At 43.9% G+C, this 17,734-nt stretch overlaps 2 protein-coding genes across 3 annotated transcripts in view; one reads left to right on the top strand and one right to left on the bottom strand.

The window, feature by feature from the left end:
* Positions 1-1,333, bottom strand: part of NQO2 (N-ribosyldihydronicotinamide:quinone reductase 2) — a 243,462-nt gene extending 242,129 nt beyond the window's left edge. The window contains exon 1 of the mRNA XM_033932818.1: positions 1,262-1,333. The gene's annotated coding sequence lies outside the window, so the exon portion shown is untranslated. The remainder of the gene's footprint in view (positions 1-1,261) is intronic.
* The window catches only part of IRF4 (interferon regulatory factor 4), a 50,571-nt gene continuing 34,096 nt past the window's right edge, over positions 1,260-17,734 (top strand). The window contains exons 1-5 of one of the 2 annotated variants that reach the window (XM_033934895.1): positions 1,260-1,313; positions 2,718-2,921; positions 6,669-6,855; positions 10,055-10,146; positions 16,810-16,951. In XM_033934895.1, the coding sequence (XP_033790786.1) occupies positions 2,736-2,921; positions 6,669-6,855; positions 10,055-10,146; positions 16,810-16,951 (607 nt within the window). In that variant the 5' untranslated portion in view covers positions 1,260-1,313; positions 2,718-2,735. Of the gene's footprint in view, positions 1,314-2,370; positions 2,467-2,717; positions 2,922-6,668; positions 6,856-10,054; positions 10,147-16,809; positions 16,952-17,734 lie in introns of those variants that run through there. The other variant, XM_033934894.1, reaches the window with a different exon arrangement.

The following is a 17,734-nucleotide window of genomic DNA, read 5'->3' as shown; positions in this document are numbered from 1 at the left end:
AGATGAGGGCGCGGGGGGGGGGGGGGGGGAGGGGAGCACCACCATCCCGGGTGCCTCCTACCCTCACTACACCACTATATCCCCACCTAAATTTCAGAGTCCTTTTGAGAATTTACCTCTATGTGCTCATAGACACATGCAGATTTGGGCATGCACCAGAATGGTGCACACAGTTTATTGCGTAATGAGCCAATTAGCACTAATAATTTGGTGCTAACAATCATTTATTGGTGCTGATTGATTTAGGTGCACATCTTTTTAGTCACTATCCTATAAAGAGGTGTGCATAAATTTTTCTGAAAAGTGGGGCTGACCACGGGCAGGTCAGATGCCTTTCTAGGCGTTGCACACAGTGTTAGAGAATGTGCGCCAGGATTTACACCAGGGTTCACTTGGTTGAAATCCACACACCTAAATCGCGCTACTATGGGCCCTTGTATAAATGGTGCCCAACTTTTTGAGCATCGTTTATAGAATAGTGCTCAGTGCACACACACACTCACACACAAACTCACTCACACACACACTCACAAACACACACTCACAAACTCACTCACACACACACTCACAAACTCACTCACACACACACTCACACACACACACTCACTCACACACAAACTCACTCACACACACACACTCACACAAACTCACACACACACACACACACACTCTCACTAACACACACTCACACACACACTCACTCACACACACACTCACACACACACACTCATACACTCACACACACACAAACTCACTCACACACACACAAACTCACTCACACACACACAAACTCACTCACACACACACACACACTCACACAAACTCACTCACACACACACACTCACACACACTCTCACTAACACACACACTCACACACACACTCACTCACACACACACTCATACACTCACACACACACACACACACAAACTCACTCACACACACTCACTCACACACACACACACACTGTCAGTTGAGAGGAGCCGATCTTCATCATGCCGAGCGGAGTGGAGGGGGGAAGGGTCTATTACAGGAAAGAGCTCCTTGAGTTCTTGGACAGGCCCTGACTGTGAAAGCGCGTTGGGGGATTCCCCCGCAGCTCGTGCAGCGGCTCAGCGCGCACAGACTGGGGAGCCGGCGGCTGACATCTCGCCCTCCCCTCGCTTCCTCTCCCTGTGCTCTGCCGCGAGCCCGCCCCTCTCCGGCTCGCGCTGCCTCTTATATAGTTCCCTTTTTAATCTTTCGGCCTCACTCTTCTCTCACCTCTTAAGCAATTAGGAAAGCCCTTTGCTCGTCTTCAAGCGTCATCACAGAGGTAAGAAGCCAGCCCATGTTCTAGCTTTCTCGGGTGGGTGTAACGAGTTTAACCACTCAGCTTGTAGCGTTGGGCTTATACGAGCAGATTGATGGAGTGAACTTTCTTGGCAAATGCAATTTTTTATTTTTATTTTTTTAATTTACAGCTTTTTTTTTTTTTTTTTTTTGGCTCTTACAGTGATCTGTTTCCTTTGGAACTCGATGCTGGGATTTGTTTTTAAACGTTTTAAATATAGAAACTGATTCTTAGTGAATATTAAAAAAAGAAAGAAAAAAAGGCAACGTTGATTCAGAACCACTCACTAAGAAGAAGCGCTTCACTGTGAGTCAGAGTGCCCCAATTCACACCTACTAAAGCAGGAAGGTGCGGGCTATAAACATGGGATTTATTTTCTTAAAGGCTCAGCCAAGCACTCTCCTAGCAAAGGGTGATCTTTGCCAGGGTCCTGTGCTGTGATGCTGGCTAGTGCTTGGCCTCAGTTCGGACCCTACCCTTTCACTGCCTCCTTGCAGCCAGTCCAGTGCATGCATGCACCTGTACTCCTTGGGAAAGCTTCCCCTACTGTTGAGGTCAATGCTAACCCTGTTATCTCAGCCCTGCACCTGGCTGGGTGTAGATCCGAGCTAGCAGATAGCAAACATTGCTTCATGATGGGGGGGGGGGGAGGGGAGGGACTGGAGGTTCAACACTACTATCCCATTTGAGAGCAAGCATAAATCCCCCTCCCCCCCCCAGGACAAACCAGCGGAAAGTAAATGACAGACCCCAAACTCAACCTCAGAAGGAACCTTCTACAAACTCTTGTCTGATGAGGGCAGTACGGGTGGGGGTGTCCGAGCCTGGAGAGGGAGATTCAGAAGTGGGAGACAGGAACTCCTGACACTTTTCCTTCTTGCCGGAGGCACCTTAAAACTTGGGAGGTTTCCGGATCTTCACTGAATCAAACAGATTTCAAGAAGAACTGTTTCTATTTTCTCTCTTAAAAAAATAAGGCACAGGTTACAGCAGTAAACTTAAAAAAGCAGGGAAAGTGTAGCCAAGGTGCATATTGCGAATTTTATCCCAAGATTTCCAAAGAAAGTTTGCTGCTGGGAGAAGTCACATTTAAAAGCTTAAGCCTAATTCCATCTAGCTAATGCAGGTTACAGTGGTAAGCAGAAGATCTGTCTTTTACCCAAACCTACTGGTAATATTGCTTGGTTGAAGAGGGGCTTATGGCATAGGAACCAGCCCTGATATTGTGTCCAGGGAGAGGGCCCTTGTGTTGTGTTTGACACTCCCAATCATTTTGAAAAGCTGGCACCTATGACTTGTGGGAAGTCTCAAGGGATAGAGACCGTGGTGTACCAGCTTTATTTGCTTTTCCCTTTTGTTTTCTCTCTTTCCTGGCTGGGGTTCAAGCTGAATTGGAAGCGTGCCATGTCTTCCCCTGCCCCCGTGAGCTGCGGCAACGGCAAACTGCGGCAATGGCTCATAGAACAGATCGACAGCGGCAAGTACTCGGGGCTGGTGTGGGAGAATGAGGAGAAGAGCATCTTCCGTATCCCCTGGAAACATGCTGGCAAGCAGGACTACAATCGGGACGAGGACGCAGCTCTCTTTAAGGTAAGAAGAAGGAGAGACATGGGCCCTGATGGCTTTCTGCTCCTTTCACTCACTTGTGTCAGGGAAGGCATCAAGGGAAGTCCTGCAGACTCCGAAGCAGCATCGGGAAATGTTACTTAGGGATGGCTTTGGAGGTGAGCTCCCAAGGAATGCCATAGAGGCGAAAAGAATTTGGTGTCGAGGGGAAGGCTGAGATGAACTGGGCACTTTGGTTTTATAAAAAAAATGAAACTGGGTAAACTGCATGGGTCTTTGTTTCTCTGTTTGTAACCTGGTCATGTGCAGAACTGGTTACAGAGGGAGTGCTTACTTTCTACAGAAATATGACTATGCCCTAAGTCCGATCTGCTGTTCACCTGACTTTTTTCCTATTGCAGTTCTTAGGCACTCCTACTCCCTCGCTGAAGGGACTCCTTCCTGTCAATAGCAAAGCTTTCTATGCCTCTCCCATGATTTTCAGACTTTCTCCAAGGGTGTACTTTTAGGAGTATATAAAAGTGACCAAATCCACAGCAAGCTTATGTAGGGAGGTCAGCAGAATCCTTGCTTATTTTTGGAATGATAAGGCGAGGGTGCACAGGAAAGCAGCTTGTACTTTCCCACCTGTGTCCAGTCATTGTTAGGGGCGTTTTTTTTAGTTTTTTTTTAAATTGCATTTATTTCAAATAGATGACGTATTTGTGCAATAAATAAGCTCTAGCAGCATTTTTATCCTTGCCATACTTTAGAGCACAGCAATGCAAGGGAGTGATCTCTAACCTAAAGGTAATTCACGCAGCGAGATGGGAAAGAAGGAAAGAGAGCAGCCCATTGCCTTTCAAATTATTCCTTGCCTATTCCCTTTAATGTTTTATTAGGAATAGGCTTGTATTTATTTATTGAGATTTATTTACCACCTTTTTGAAGAAATTCACACAAGGTAGTATGCGGCAAAAACAAGCTGCGCTAAATCCAGTAATGCACTGATTTATATGTATTTCTCAAGGGAAGTATAATTATAGAAACATACCTAAAGATAGCCCGAACTTTTAGCTATCATATAACCAACCCTTGTAAAGATCCTCAGCAATACCACTTAAGACTCAAAATCTCTCACCGTCCTAAGCTTTATGTGTTCAATCGTCACTGGATCTATTTTTTAATTTCTAATCTTGTTATTTCAAGAGCTTAATTTTTATCTAATTTGATATATTCGTATGTTCATTAATTCCATAACTTTTGATATAAAGCAAACAGCTTTAAACACAGTGGTCTCTGGCTAGGGATTCTGGTGCCGACATGTTTCGCACAGACAGCTTTCTCAAGGCTTGACCCCTAGCATATAAACCGCCAGTCTCTGTGACCACTAAACCGACAGAAAACAAGTTGGACATAGACAATTAGAGCAGACTTCCACGGTCTGTGTCTGTATATGGCCGTTTGGTGGAGGATGGGCTGGGGAGGGCTTCAATGGCTGGGAGGGTGTAGATGGGCTGGAGTAGGTTTTGATGGGGATTTTGGCAGTTGGAACCCAAGCACAGTACCGGGTAGAGCTTTGGATTCTTGCCCAGAAATAGCTAAGAAGAAAAAATTTAAAAAAAATTTAGAATCAGGTTGGGCAGACTGGATGGACCATTCGGGTCTTTATCTGCCGTCATCTACTATGTTACTATGTATGTTACTATAACAATACAAAGTATGGCACAGTATGCTACTTAGAGAGTCAACAAAATACACATTAGGGCTAACCGATTGGCGCGCGCCAATCAATTTTGCTCGTGCTAAATGCTAACGCGTGCATGTTAGTCTGTGGACGCGTTAGCATTTGGCGGGCGCCAATTGGTTAGCGCACCTTAGTGAAAGAGGGGGTAAAACTTCTTAACAGACAGCATAAGGTACACGTGGAGGTGGAACACAGAGATAAGTAAAACAGAACAAGAGGAGTAGGAAAGTAAGGGTGACTAACTTAAGAAAAAAAAAAAATTGCACACGGAGCCAGAAAAGGTGCAAGAAAATGATCTCTCAGCTAGAGTAGGAGTGGATAAGTAAGTCCTATTATGTGCAGCTGGTACTGGTCCTTGTATGTGTGAATATCTAGTTAGTTGCTTCTAGGTCTAATAGTGAATTTATAGTGCGAGGTGCTTTCCCATGAATTAGTTTAATGTCCTTATTGAACTTGATGAGCAACCTGTCGATGTATCTTTTTTTTTTTTTTTTTTTACTATGTGCGAAGCAAATGAAGCCTGAGGTTTGAGTCATGCACTGAGGACTGTCCCTTCTGGACCTGTTGGCTAAAACTGAGAACCTGTATGAGACGAGATGGGTTAACGCCCTGCCACCCAACTCCACCGAGGACATGAAACCGGGGCCTATTCTGATAGAGAGGATTGAACCTCTTAAAAACAATTATTGAATTATTTTTTTTTTTTTTCAGATAATAGCTAGCAATACAATAGCACAAAATAATGAAAAACCAAATGACATCATATTTTCTTTTTGTACTAAGTATATTTTCTTATAAGCTTTTGAAGGCAGGACCTTTTTTCTGCTTTGCCTGAAGAATGTTCTGCCCTCAAAAACTTGTCAGAATTATATTGTTAGTCTAAAAGATATCACTTTGTTTTCATTTCTTTCTATTGTCTTAAAAGTGGACCTACCTAAAATTTTTCAAAAGATTATTGTGTGTGTGTGAAATAAATTTGTCAACGTTTGAAGAGAATTTTCAAAGGAAAGGGAATAGAGCTGTAGTAAACTAGCATGAAGTGATTTGCATACAGTTATTGAAATTGCTGTCTTATCTTTAGCCTATTAGCTTGTAGAGATTTGCATATTCAGCTGCTGACACCAGTATATAATGAGGAGTAGACACTTCTGGTTCATGCTGCTGCATTCTAAGTGAAATAATACTACAGTACTAGAAAGGAAAATGGTAAAACCAGAGGACATAATTTGAGGTTGAGGGGTGGTAGATTCAGGGGCAATGTTAGGAAATTCTACTTTACGGAGAGGGTGGTGGATGCCTGGAATGCGCTCCCGAGAGAGGTGGTGGAGAGTAAAACTGTGACTGAGTTCAAAGAAGCGTGGGATGAACACAGAAGATTTAGAATCAGAAAATAATATTAAAGATTGAACTAGGCCAGTTACTGGGCAGACTTGCACGGTCTGTGTCTGTGCATGGCCGTTTGGTGGAGGATGGGCTGGGGAGGGCTTCAATGGCTGGGAGGGTGTAGATGGGCTGGAGTAAGTCTTAACAGAGATTTCGGCAGTTGGAACCCAAGCACAGTACCGGGTAAAGCTTTGGATTCTCGCCCAGAAATAGTTAAGAAGAAAAAAAAAAAAAAAAAAAATAATAATAATAATTTAAATTGAATCAGGTTGGGCAGACTGGATGGACCATTCAGGTCTTTATCTGCCGTCATCTACTATGTTACTATGTTACTATAAGTACTTGATTTAAAACATAGCTGGCACAATGTACTTAAGCTGTGATGGTTATAAGAAGAATAGTTTGAGGGTTTTTTTTTTTTCTTTTGCTACTAGTTATGTCTCTGAATATGTTTCTGTTTAGAGATGCCATAAAAGTAATGCACAAAAAATAAAATAAATCTTAAGTGCAGTAGTGTGATAATTCTTCACTCACTATACTAGACATTCTGATATGACTATGGTATATGGGTGTGCACAGATTAAATTGGTTCAAATGTTCCTTGTAATTTAACACATGTGACTGTGTGTTTGTAATGTTGTGTGGTCTGATTAATCTTGCAGGCCTGGGCTCTCTTTAAAGGAAAATTTAGAGACGGGATTGATAAACCAGATCCACCAACCTGGAAAACTAGACTACGCTGTGCTTTGAACAAAAGCAATGATTTTGAAGAACTGGTTGAGAGAAGCCAGCTAGACATCTCTGATCCATACAAAGTATACAAAATAGTGCCGGAAGGATCAAAAAAAGGTATGAGAGAGTCAGATCTATATTCAGTAAACAAGTTTTGGTTTGCCGAGGGATTGAAGGGGTCTGGATTCAGTAAGTGGCGTAGCGAGGGTGAGAGGCACCTGAGGCGGTGACGCCCCTCCCCTGCCCTCTTCTCTGCCCCCCCCTCAACATGCTTCTTCCCCGCCCCCTCCTACTACATGCATCGCTTTCCTTTCCTCATATCTATGTAATATTCCTGGCACAAGCAGCAACCCCTATGCAGCTGTCGTGTCACCGTTGGCTCTTCCTCTGATGTCACTTCCTTAGCGTGGGTCCAGGAAGTGACATCAGAAGAAGAGCCAGTGCAACAGCAAATTGGGGATTTACTGCTCACGCCAGGAACGCTACAGAAGTATGGGGGAAGGGAAGCAATGTGCACACTTGGAAGTGGAGGGGGGCGTGGAGTGGGGGGAGGGCACACCCCCCCTGCTCCTTCCCTACCCCCCCAGTAGCAGCACATGTACATCGCTTCCCTTCCCCTATACCTCTGTAACGTTCCTGAAACAATCAGCAACCCCCCAACGTGCTGTCACAACAGTATCAGCTCTTCCTCTGATATCACTTCCTGGACACATGCCTAGGAAGTAGCATCAGATGAAGAGCCAACGCTGGCACGATAGCAATTTGGGAGTTGCTGCTCGTGCTAGGAACCTTACAGAGGTACAGGGGAAGGGAACGTTCGTATACAACAAGAGAGGGTGGGAAAGGAGGTGGTGGTGGTGGTGTGGAAAAGAGGGCAGGGGAGGGGCGCCACCACTCCTGGCACCTCTTACCTTCAGTACACCACTGCGTCTGGAGATTTATTTTTCCATCAAGTTGGTTCCAGTTTCTCTTTTTTCTGCTTTGCAAATTCTTCTTCATGCAGTTGATGTCCATCAGTCTTTTCTTCTTTCTCCTATCAGCAAAAGCTAGAAGGATGTTAGATTGCATAGGGAGAGGTATGGCCAGTAGGGAAAAGGAGGTACTGATGCCCCTGTATAAGACTTTAGTGAGACCTCATTTAGAATATTGTGTACAATTCTGGAGGCCGCACTTTCAAAAAGATATAAAAAGGATGGAGTCAATCCAGAGGAAGCTACTAAAATGGTGCGTGGTGTTCATGATAAGGCGTATGGGGACAGACTTAAAGATCTCAATCTGTATACTTTGGAGGAAAGGCGGGAGAGGGGAGATATGATAGAGACGTTTAAATACCTATGTAATATATATGTGCATGAGTTGAGTCTCTCATTTGAAAGGAAACTCTGCAATGAGAGAGCATAGGATGAAGTTAAGAAGTGATAGACTCTGGAGTAATCTAAGGAAACACTTTTTTACAGATAGGGTGGTAGATGCATGGAACAGTCTCCCAGAAGAGGTGGTGGAGACAGAGACTGTGTCTGAATTCAAAAGGGCCTGAGATAGGCATGTGGGAACTCTCAGAGAGAGAAAGAGATAATGGTTATTGTGAATGGGCCGTTTGGCCTTTATCTGCCATCATGTTTCTATGTTTCTATATTCCATTCCCTATTACAGCTGCCTCTGACATATTAACCTTTCCATTCAGCTCTTTCCTCCCTTTTTTCTTTCTACCCAAGTCCACTCAAATTTCACCCTCTTTCTCTCTTCTCCTCTTTACTTTTCAGCAACCTATCAAATTTCCATCTTCTCTCACCCACTCTTCTGTTCACTTCCATCTTCAGTCCACTCCCCATTACCATGTTTTCACTCACTATAATTACTATCCTCTGTTCATTTGTTTACCTTCCAACCCCCTCCTCTCCCCCCATCTCTCCCACATGGTGCTACTATTCCCACCATGCCACATCTCTCCCTCCTTTACCACCTCTACCAGGGCCAACATTCCTCCCTCTTGCATCCCTTTCCATCTGTCCCACCCTGCTCTCTCCAAAACATCCAATATTTCTCCTTCTCTCCACTACCATGTCCAACAATTTTCCCACTTTCTGCCTTTCCCCAGTGTTCACGTTTCTCTTTCCTTCCTTCTCCATCCACTCATGTCCAACCATTCTCCATTTCTCTTCCCTCCCCTGCAAGCAGCATCTTTCTTTCCCTCACTTCCCACCCCTCCAGCATCTCTTACCCTCCCTTTCACCTCCTCCATGCAGCATCCCTTTTGCCTCCCTTTCTACCCCTCCAGCCTCTTTTCCCTTCCATTCCCACCCTTCCAGTATCTCTTACCCCCTTCCCACTCTTTTCTCTGTCTTTCCCCACCAGCATTTCTCTTAGCCTCCCTTCCCACCCCTTCAATCCATGCAGCATCTCTCTTACCCCCCCCCCCTCAGCTCATGCAGTTATTTTCTGTAAAGCACACTGCCAACAGCGGTTCTTACACGCTACTTTCCTTTTTTTTTGCCATTTTTCTTTTTTGGGGGGGATTTTAAGCTGTCTCCTCTCTTTTTCTTTAATTTACAGTGACAGAGAGATTAATATATGATTTTATATTTTAAATAGTTTATACGAGATGTATCTTTTCATTGACAGTTTATGACAGTATTTATTTCTATTGTTTCTCAAATTATAATTTTGAAAACACTTAATAAAAAAGAACATTCATATAATGACTGTACAGTGTGCACTGCCATGGACATAGATATGAGTGGGTTTGTACCAGAATGACTACTGCCCCTGCTGGTAATAACTTTAACTGCCCACCACTCCTCATTGGCCAGTGTCTATTAGAATGTAAGTGGAAAAGAGTAGTTGAAAGTTTGAATTAATTTTGTTTTTCTAGTGGTTCCCATAATTTTGACTTAAATATGTGATGAACAGAAGGAGCCAGAGGAAGTATTACTGTTTGTTGCTTTCAGAGATTTCTATAATACATACTATTGAACAGTCAGTAGCCCTTCTTGGTGCAAGTTCAACAATAGGACTTGCCTAGACATAACATTATCCGTTAACATGTAGGGACCCCAAGAAGAAATCTTTTTGAGGACAATCTCGGGGGTGGGGGGTTACACAGATGATGGATACTGTGGGGAATTATCTCCAGGACCCTCACTCTTTATATCTCTCTTGACTGATTATCTTGATGTTTCCTACCCCGTTGGTGGTAGTAGATGATATATAAAAATTAATAACAAATTTAAGAGCCAGTACCAGGCTTAGTGGCTCTTGGGTCACATGTCTTCAGAAGAAACTCAGAGCACGTTCTTAACCAATATGTTCTTGACAGGAGCAAAGCAACTCAACATGGATGATCAACAGCTAGTCCTGAACCATTCGCATTCCTCAATGCCACCTCCTTTCGCTCCATTACCGCCACAGGTGGGTCTCTGCATCTTCACATGTACATAGTATTGCTTTATCTGTGCTCAGGAAATAGTAGTTTTGTGTGGCACAACAACCTCTGCAGAGCTGAGGCAGCGTGGGCTTGGAGACGACATGATCAAAAATGAGTTAAGAAAGGGGTGCAAGTTCTATTACTCTCTTTCTCTCAACATAAGTTTCTCAAACAAAATAAAAATACTTAAACATAAGTAAACAAATTCTCAAAAAAAAAATCGATTTTCCTGCTGCTGATTTTTTGAGAATTTGTTTAATTATGTTTGTGTGTTTTTATTTTGTATTATAAACTTATGTATGTAATATCATATAAACCATTTAGGCTTTAAACAGTATAGAAAATTTTAAAATAATAAATAAAATTAACAAAAAAAAAAAAAGAGAGGAAGTGGAAATATTCCCGGATCTGTTGTAATGGAGCAGTTTTCTAGTGACTTTTGAAATTACCAGCTGCTCCCCTATTTCACCAACTTTAATAAGAGCAAGAACCCCAATATTCAACTGGCGATGGCCAGCATTATTTAAATGTTGCTTGCCTCCACTTAACTAAGTCCTGGATATTCAGTGCTGGACCATGTCCAGGCAGCAGTATTGACTATCTATGCATGACTGGCCAATTGTTTGCAACTAGAAATTATGTGGGTCCCAGCTGAATATAGGCTGGGATCCAAATAAGGGAAAGTATCAGTTCGCCCAATGTCTCAAATGTCTCTCCCTGTTCAATTGCCTCTATGCCCCTCCCCACTGCTGATCACTCCCCCCCCCCTCTTTCCTGATCTCCCCAAACTTCCTCTCTTGACTCCCTGAATCTAATATCCCTGATAAGGCCCTCCTCCAAATAGAAAGTCTGCCCACATGTGCTAAATCCACCTGTCCCCATACTGCCTGGACCTCCTCAAGCCCTCCAGACGTGGCCTTGAGCTCTGGCAGAGCTGGGGCTGTCCAAAACCCGGACATTCCTCTAAAGAGGACATATCCAGGTAAATCATAGTCTTCACGCTGCCGTTGGGCGGGGTTTTGGGGGGTTGGAACCCTCCATTATAGAATAAACTTAACTTTTTCCTGATTTTTTCTATAATGTGGGGGGTTGCACCCCCCCACAACCCCCCCAACAGCAGCGCGAAGAGAATGAAGTAAAGTGCAGGGGGGTTCCCCCCCACACCCCCCGTCGGAGCTCTTTAAAAGTAAGTTTTTCGCCAGCGCACTGGTGCTGCAATGTCGGCGTGCTGATGTCTCGCGTGCTTTTGTCCCGTCACCCAATAATAAGTTCCAGGTTTATTGGTGATTTACTATCCTGCCCATCAAATACAATTAGCTGGGCAGCTTACAAACTTGAATGTAGGGTTACCATATGTCTGGGAAAACACGGACATGTCCTCTGGAGGGATTTCCAAAACCCGGCAGTTTGTCCGGGTTTTGGAAGTCCCTGAATTGAGGGACCGTATCTGGAGGCCTCTGCGCATGCACGGACATCGACACAATGATGTTACATTCACGCGCACATGTGCTGGACATCATCGACATCTGTGCATATGCAGAGACTTGCCAGATGTAGTCCCGAGCTCATAGAGGTTTGGGAGGGGGGGGGGGGGGCGGGCTGGGGGCAGAAAGGGCTGAGGTGGGGTGGGACGGGGCCAGGTGTCCTCTTTTTTTTAAAGAGGAAATCTGGCAACCCTATTTGAATGAGGATTGAGTATGTTTATGTTTATTTGTGATTACTATTCCGTCTTATTCTGCTAAAGCGGTTTACATAATATTAAAATTGAGAAATTTGAAAGGAACTTCATCAAATCAAAGGAGAGAAACAACTACTACTAATCATTTCTAGGTGATATCCTAGTCTTTCCTAGGGGCTGGGCAGTATAGTATAGGCCTTGTTCACTAGGCCTTACACTACAGATCTAGTTGGGGAACACTATTGCATGGCAGGCCCAAGTCTGATATGCTCTCTGTTGAGAACCAGGAAAAAACCCACAAACACTTGCTTTTCAAGTTCTTCCTGCCCCACCAAGTGGCTTGTCTGAACTCTTGACCCTGACAGAAAGAAAAAAGACTGAGGTAAAGCACAAGCAAGGGAAAGCTGGCAAAAAAAAAATATATGGTCTTAGCTGTAAGAAATACAAGGAGGAAGGGAGAATGATCAGTGCAAGTACAATGGAAGCCAGAGCTGAGGATGCAAAAAGTAATGTGTTAGTTAGCCAGGAAGTTAAGAATAGTAAGAAAGCAAAGAAGAATTGTACAGACAGGAACAGTAAGAGAAAGCTGACAAACGGCCTATCTTATGCTGTAAAACAAGCTCTGTTCTCTGCCATAATAATTATAATTATAATTTTATTCTTGTATACCGCCATACCCAGCGAATTCTAGGCGGTTCACATCAATTAATTAAGATCCGCGATGACACGCGGATTTACAACATTTTATCAGAATTGCAAGCAGCGATGAGGGTGAGGATAGAAGGTAAGGTAGAGAGAGAGAGAGATCAAGAAGGAAGGAGAAGAGCAGTACGAGGGGGGTAGGGCCATGTCTGACATACTCTCTAGTGCTCTATTGAGAACCAGGGAAATAAAACACAAACACTTGGAAAAAGAATGCATTGTTCTACTTTGCACATTATATTGCTGAAACAAAATACCGTTCCTTTGGCTATGGAGCTTGCAAGCACCGCAGCAGTGAACGGGTAAAGACAGGTACAAAGTATTTGGCTAGGAATAACACTGCTGCAAAGGTAACCAGCTTTAGAGATGCAAGTTAGAGAGACTGTGGAACTTATGACACGGTGACAGAATTTGTCACTGTCCCCATCCCCGCGGATAACTGTGGGAAACCATCCCATGTCATTCTTTAGTGTCTATCTCAAACTCAGTCCTTCTACACCAGCATTCTTTAATGCAAAGCTTGAGAGTCAGGGGCTGTGCCCATTCATATTCTGATTCTTATGTGAGCCAAGTATAGGTCAGTCAAGCCAATGTGATATCAATGATGAGGTCGGCTCTTAGGCATTGGTGGAATGAGACAGTATGACATCACAATATCTGCTCTGGATACCAGAGACTGTCATGCTCTAGTGCAGTGGTCTCAAACTCAAATCCTTTGCAGGGCCACATTTTGGATTTGCAGGTACTTGGAGGGCCTCAGAAAAAATAGTTAATGTTTTATTAAAGAAACTAGTCTTTAAGCCCATTACATTAATGGGTGCTAGAATATATGTCTGTCTGTCTTTCTTTCTGTCTCACTCCCTGCCCTTGTGTCTTTCTTCTTTTCTTTCTATCTCCCTCCCTCCTATTATTTGTCTTTCTTTCTATTTGTCTCTTTCTGCCCCCTATGCAGCATTTATCTCCCCTTGTCCACTTTCATGTACAGTAGCCATATCAGCATTCCCTCCCCCTCCATTTCCTTGTGCATCAGCATTTCCCCCCTCCCTACTTCCCTGTGCAGCATTTTCCTCCCTCGGGTGCTAGAATATGTGTGTGTGTCTGTCTTTATTTCTTTCTCTCTCTGTCTCCTTAGCCACTTTTTCCTGTCCATTCTCCCTTCTTTTTACCTCCCCTGTGTCCACCACCACCCCTTCACTGCTCACCTTATCCAGCAGCAGCCCTTCTCCCTTTGTTTTACCTCCCCCCTGTCCATCAGTACCTCTTCCTGCTCCCCCTGTCCAACAATAGGCATCCCTTCCTTTATTCCCCCGGTCCATCATCACCTCTTCCTGCTCCCTCTGTCCAGCAGTAGGCCTCCCTTCATTTCCCTCCCCCGTCCATCAGCATCTCTTCCTTCTCCGCCGCCGGGGCCGCGCATGCGCAATTGTTTTTTCGCGACAGATCAGGGAACACGTTTTTTTTAGTGCGCATGCGCGGCCTATCATTTTATTATATTAGATGACAATTTTGCATGAGGTAAAACTCTTTATAGTTTATAAATCTTTCCTTTTGGCTAAGTCTTAATAATAATATTGTAATTTTTAGCTAAAGAGACATATGATCAAGAAACTGTTTTATTTTACTTTTGTGATTATGATAAACATACCGAGGGCCTCAAAATAGTACCTGGCGGGCCACATGTGGCTCCCGGGCCGCGGGTTTGAGACCACTGCTCTAGTGTCTATCTCAACCTCAGTCCTTCTACACCAGCATTCTTTAATGCAAGGATTGAGGGTCAGTGGTTGTGGCCATTCATACTCTGATTCTTCTCCTTAAAAGTGACATGGGGGTGGATTCCCATGGTTAACCAAGGGGGACAGGGATGGTGACAAATTCTGCCTACTGTGGAGCTCTGGCTCTTTTTCATGTAAGTGGAGTTACTCTATTTGTATTTAGATGTTTACTTGGCACCCCACCAGTGAAATTAGCCAGCTTCCCACTCTCTTACCAAAAAAGGAAATGAAAGACAACTATGAGATTGTACCCTGCTAAAGATGCATACACCAGGATTACAGGCGGCAGCGGCAGCGACACCTAGGGTTACCATATGGCTCCAGAAAAAAGAGGATGGATGGGGACATCCGGGTTGTAGTGTTAGGCAAATGCCATTTTGGAAACATTGGTTTTCATTCTGAATTAGAAGGCTGGCAGAGCGGGAGAGGTTTGAATCTGCCAAGTAGTTTTGGTGGTGAAGAGGTTAGTAGTTAAATGGCAAAATATTTGGATATTGATTGGCTGGTGCAGGGGACAGTAAGAATGGTGACCAATGAGTCAAAGAGTAGCGTGAAAGGAGATGAGAGCAAAAAAAAAAAAAAAAGGAATGTGCAGGCCATGTATGTATGCCATGGCTAGAAGCAGAGGTTTCAAATGAGGATGAAATTTAGGGGAAGCTTGTTGACCGAGAGTAGGAGAGGGGTAAAAAAAAAAAAAAAAAAAAGGATACAAGGGAGAGGGATTGTTCGATATAGTTTAGAATTTGATGATATATTAAGTGTGATTTAAGTATAAATGATTGTATTATATGTCACACTTACTGGGAACTTTAAATATGAATAAAGATTAAGTAATATAACAAGTTATAGGGAGGGGGGAAATGATTGTTTTATGTATTAATTGTGTATTTAAAGTGCCTTCTTTGTAGTGCCTTCTTTATTGAAAATCAATAAAAATTAATAAAAAAATAAAAAAGAGCATTTGAGAGGGGAGGAGGCAGATAATGGGAGTTTTGTAGAAGTTAGAGTCAGCACACAGAAGAATGGGGCACCCAGTAAAAATACAATTATTGAGGTCAAGATTGGAAAGCAAGGAAGCATGGATGAGGAGCCCGTCGTGGAGGGATAGGCATATAGTAAAGACATGAGAGCAAAGGTGAACATGGAAACAAAATGACCCCTAGATTCTGAGTCAAGATGCTAAATGAGAGAAGGGTAAAACAGATAGGAGGGATACAGAAGGTAGTAGAGGATTAGGAAAGTTTAAAGTTGTGAGCGCATGAAGCTTGAGCTATTAAAAATGCATCTGCGAGGAAACAGCAGAAAGACAACTGTTCCAATAGGAAAGAGTAGGGTTGCCAGATTTTCCATTCGGAAAATCTGGACCCCCTAGACCTATCTCCAGGCCCACCCAGTTCCGCCCATCCCTGCCCTGTAACACCCTAGACCCATCCCCCAGTCCCGCCCTAGCCCCGCCCCTGCTGCTTGCTCTTGTCGGGCAGGGAGGAAATGCACGAATGCCAATCTCATCAGTGATGTCATAATGGCTTGATTGTCCCATTGTCTCTGCCCTCTAACCCAGACAGCAGATTAACCCTTCCCCTTAACTTAAACCACCTAGTGGTAGGCCGGGACAGGAGGGATCCTTCCCGTCTCCTGCCCCGGCTGATACTAATAATTACCAACCTCCCTCCCTCGCGTACCTGTTCCCTGGTGATCCAGCGTGTATCCCGCGCTGAAATCCTCCTTTGTAAAGGTAGTAGTCAGTGGCGCACCCGGGCCGGCATGCAGTAGTGAGCTTTTCATGCTGCCGGCTGGCCCTGCACCACTCCTTGATAGTCTGCCGTTAGAACCGCAAAACCCGCAAGAACTTGCGGCAGCCTACCGAGCGGTGTAAGGATGGCCAGCAGCATGAAAAGCTCGCTCCTGCGTGCTGGCCCGGGTGCACCACTGGCTACTACATTTACAATCTTTAGGAGGATTTCAGCGTGGGATATATGCTGGACCACTAGGGAACAGGTGCGCGAGGGAGGGGAGGAGGGAGGGTAGTAATTATTAGTGTCGGCCAGGGCAGGAGATGGGAGAGATTCCTCCTGTCCCGGCCTAAGACAGTCCTTCAGAAGTCCGGAAGGGTTTCGGGTGGTCACTGGGGGATGACCTGAATATAAACTGGGAACCCCATTTTTGGGCCAATTTTTTTGCCCAAAAATCCCGGTTTATAGTCGAGTATATACGGTAAAAGGAAAATAAAGCTAGACAGTCATGGAATTCAAAGGGTGATGCCAAAACAGTGAGCAGGGTGGCAGCAGAGGGCTAAGGCTATGCAGAAGGGGAACTGAGACCTGCATTTTTGTATGGAACTAGGGGAATGGGTATAGTGACAAGGGAGTCAAGGCAGAGACTGGCACGGAAGAGTGGAATACAGTGTTCTGTATGAGAAGCAAGGGACAGTAAGAGTATACAAACAACCTAACATATATTCTTGTATTTTGTTTCTTTTTTTACCATTTCAACAGATACCAAACTTCATTGTAAGTCACGAGTGCAACTGGAGAGATTATCCATCTGAGCAGCCACACCCAGAGCTTCCCTATCAGTGCGCGAGCGTGCCCTTCTCAGCACGCAGTCACCCCTGGCAAGGTTCTGCATGTGACAGTGGTAAGAACATGTCCATTTGGGATTTGGTGCTACTGTTTGGGCTGCGTTGCCTTGCCTGACCGGTAAAGGAATATGAAAGATTTATCTACTTTTAAGAAATGGATATAAACATAATTATTTATTCTGGCATTTTTTCCTGATCTTGTTGATAGTATGAAGCTGAACCTATATTGTCTAGTAATTACACTGGCCAATACTCATTTTGGTGCCTTAAATGTTAGACCTGTTTTGGGGTATATTTGACCTGCTGATTCCAAATATGGTACCAGTTTTCTCCTATCGGCTCTAGTTTTTGAGATACAAAACATATGCCATATACCACTCTTCATTCTGCTCATCCATTAAAAAAATCAGGATATTTTAATGTAATGTTTAAATTATTATCTTTTTAAGCATGGAAGAAACATATTAAAAATTAAAAGAAAAGTGTACAACATGAAAATCTACTTATTTCATACCAAAAGCACAAGTTTATGATGCAAACTTTCCAGTCATTCGACACACAAGAAGCTCCTTTTGTAAGACTTCTGAGAGTGGGATCTGCCAGGACAATCTCGCATAAGATTCCAACAATAGGCTGCCATCATGTGTGCATCCCATCTTCCTTGGTATCTGGCTTCCATTGGTTTTGTCTTGGTGAAATCTTTCACCTTGCTCTTCGCTTAAGTCACCAAGTTCTCTGGAAAGTGATCTAAGTGACTGTGCAGATAATGGACTTTAACAGCCAAGCCTGATGAAATGAAAGAGCAAATCCTCTACTAATTGTGTGTAATTCTCTGCCTT

The sequence above is a fragment of the Geotrypetes seraphini genome, chromosome 2 (assembly GCF_902459505.1).
Source record: "Geotrypetes seraphini chromosome 2, aGeoSer1.1, whole genome shotgun sequence".
In the NCBI taxonomy this organism is placed as follows: domain Eukaryota; kingdom Metazoa; phylum Chordata; class Amphibia; order Gymnophiona; family Dermophiidae; genus Geotrypetes; species Geotrypetes seraphini.
Note: the sequence above shows the minus strand (reverse complement) of the source record. Positions and strands in the feature narration are given on the sequence as shown.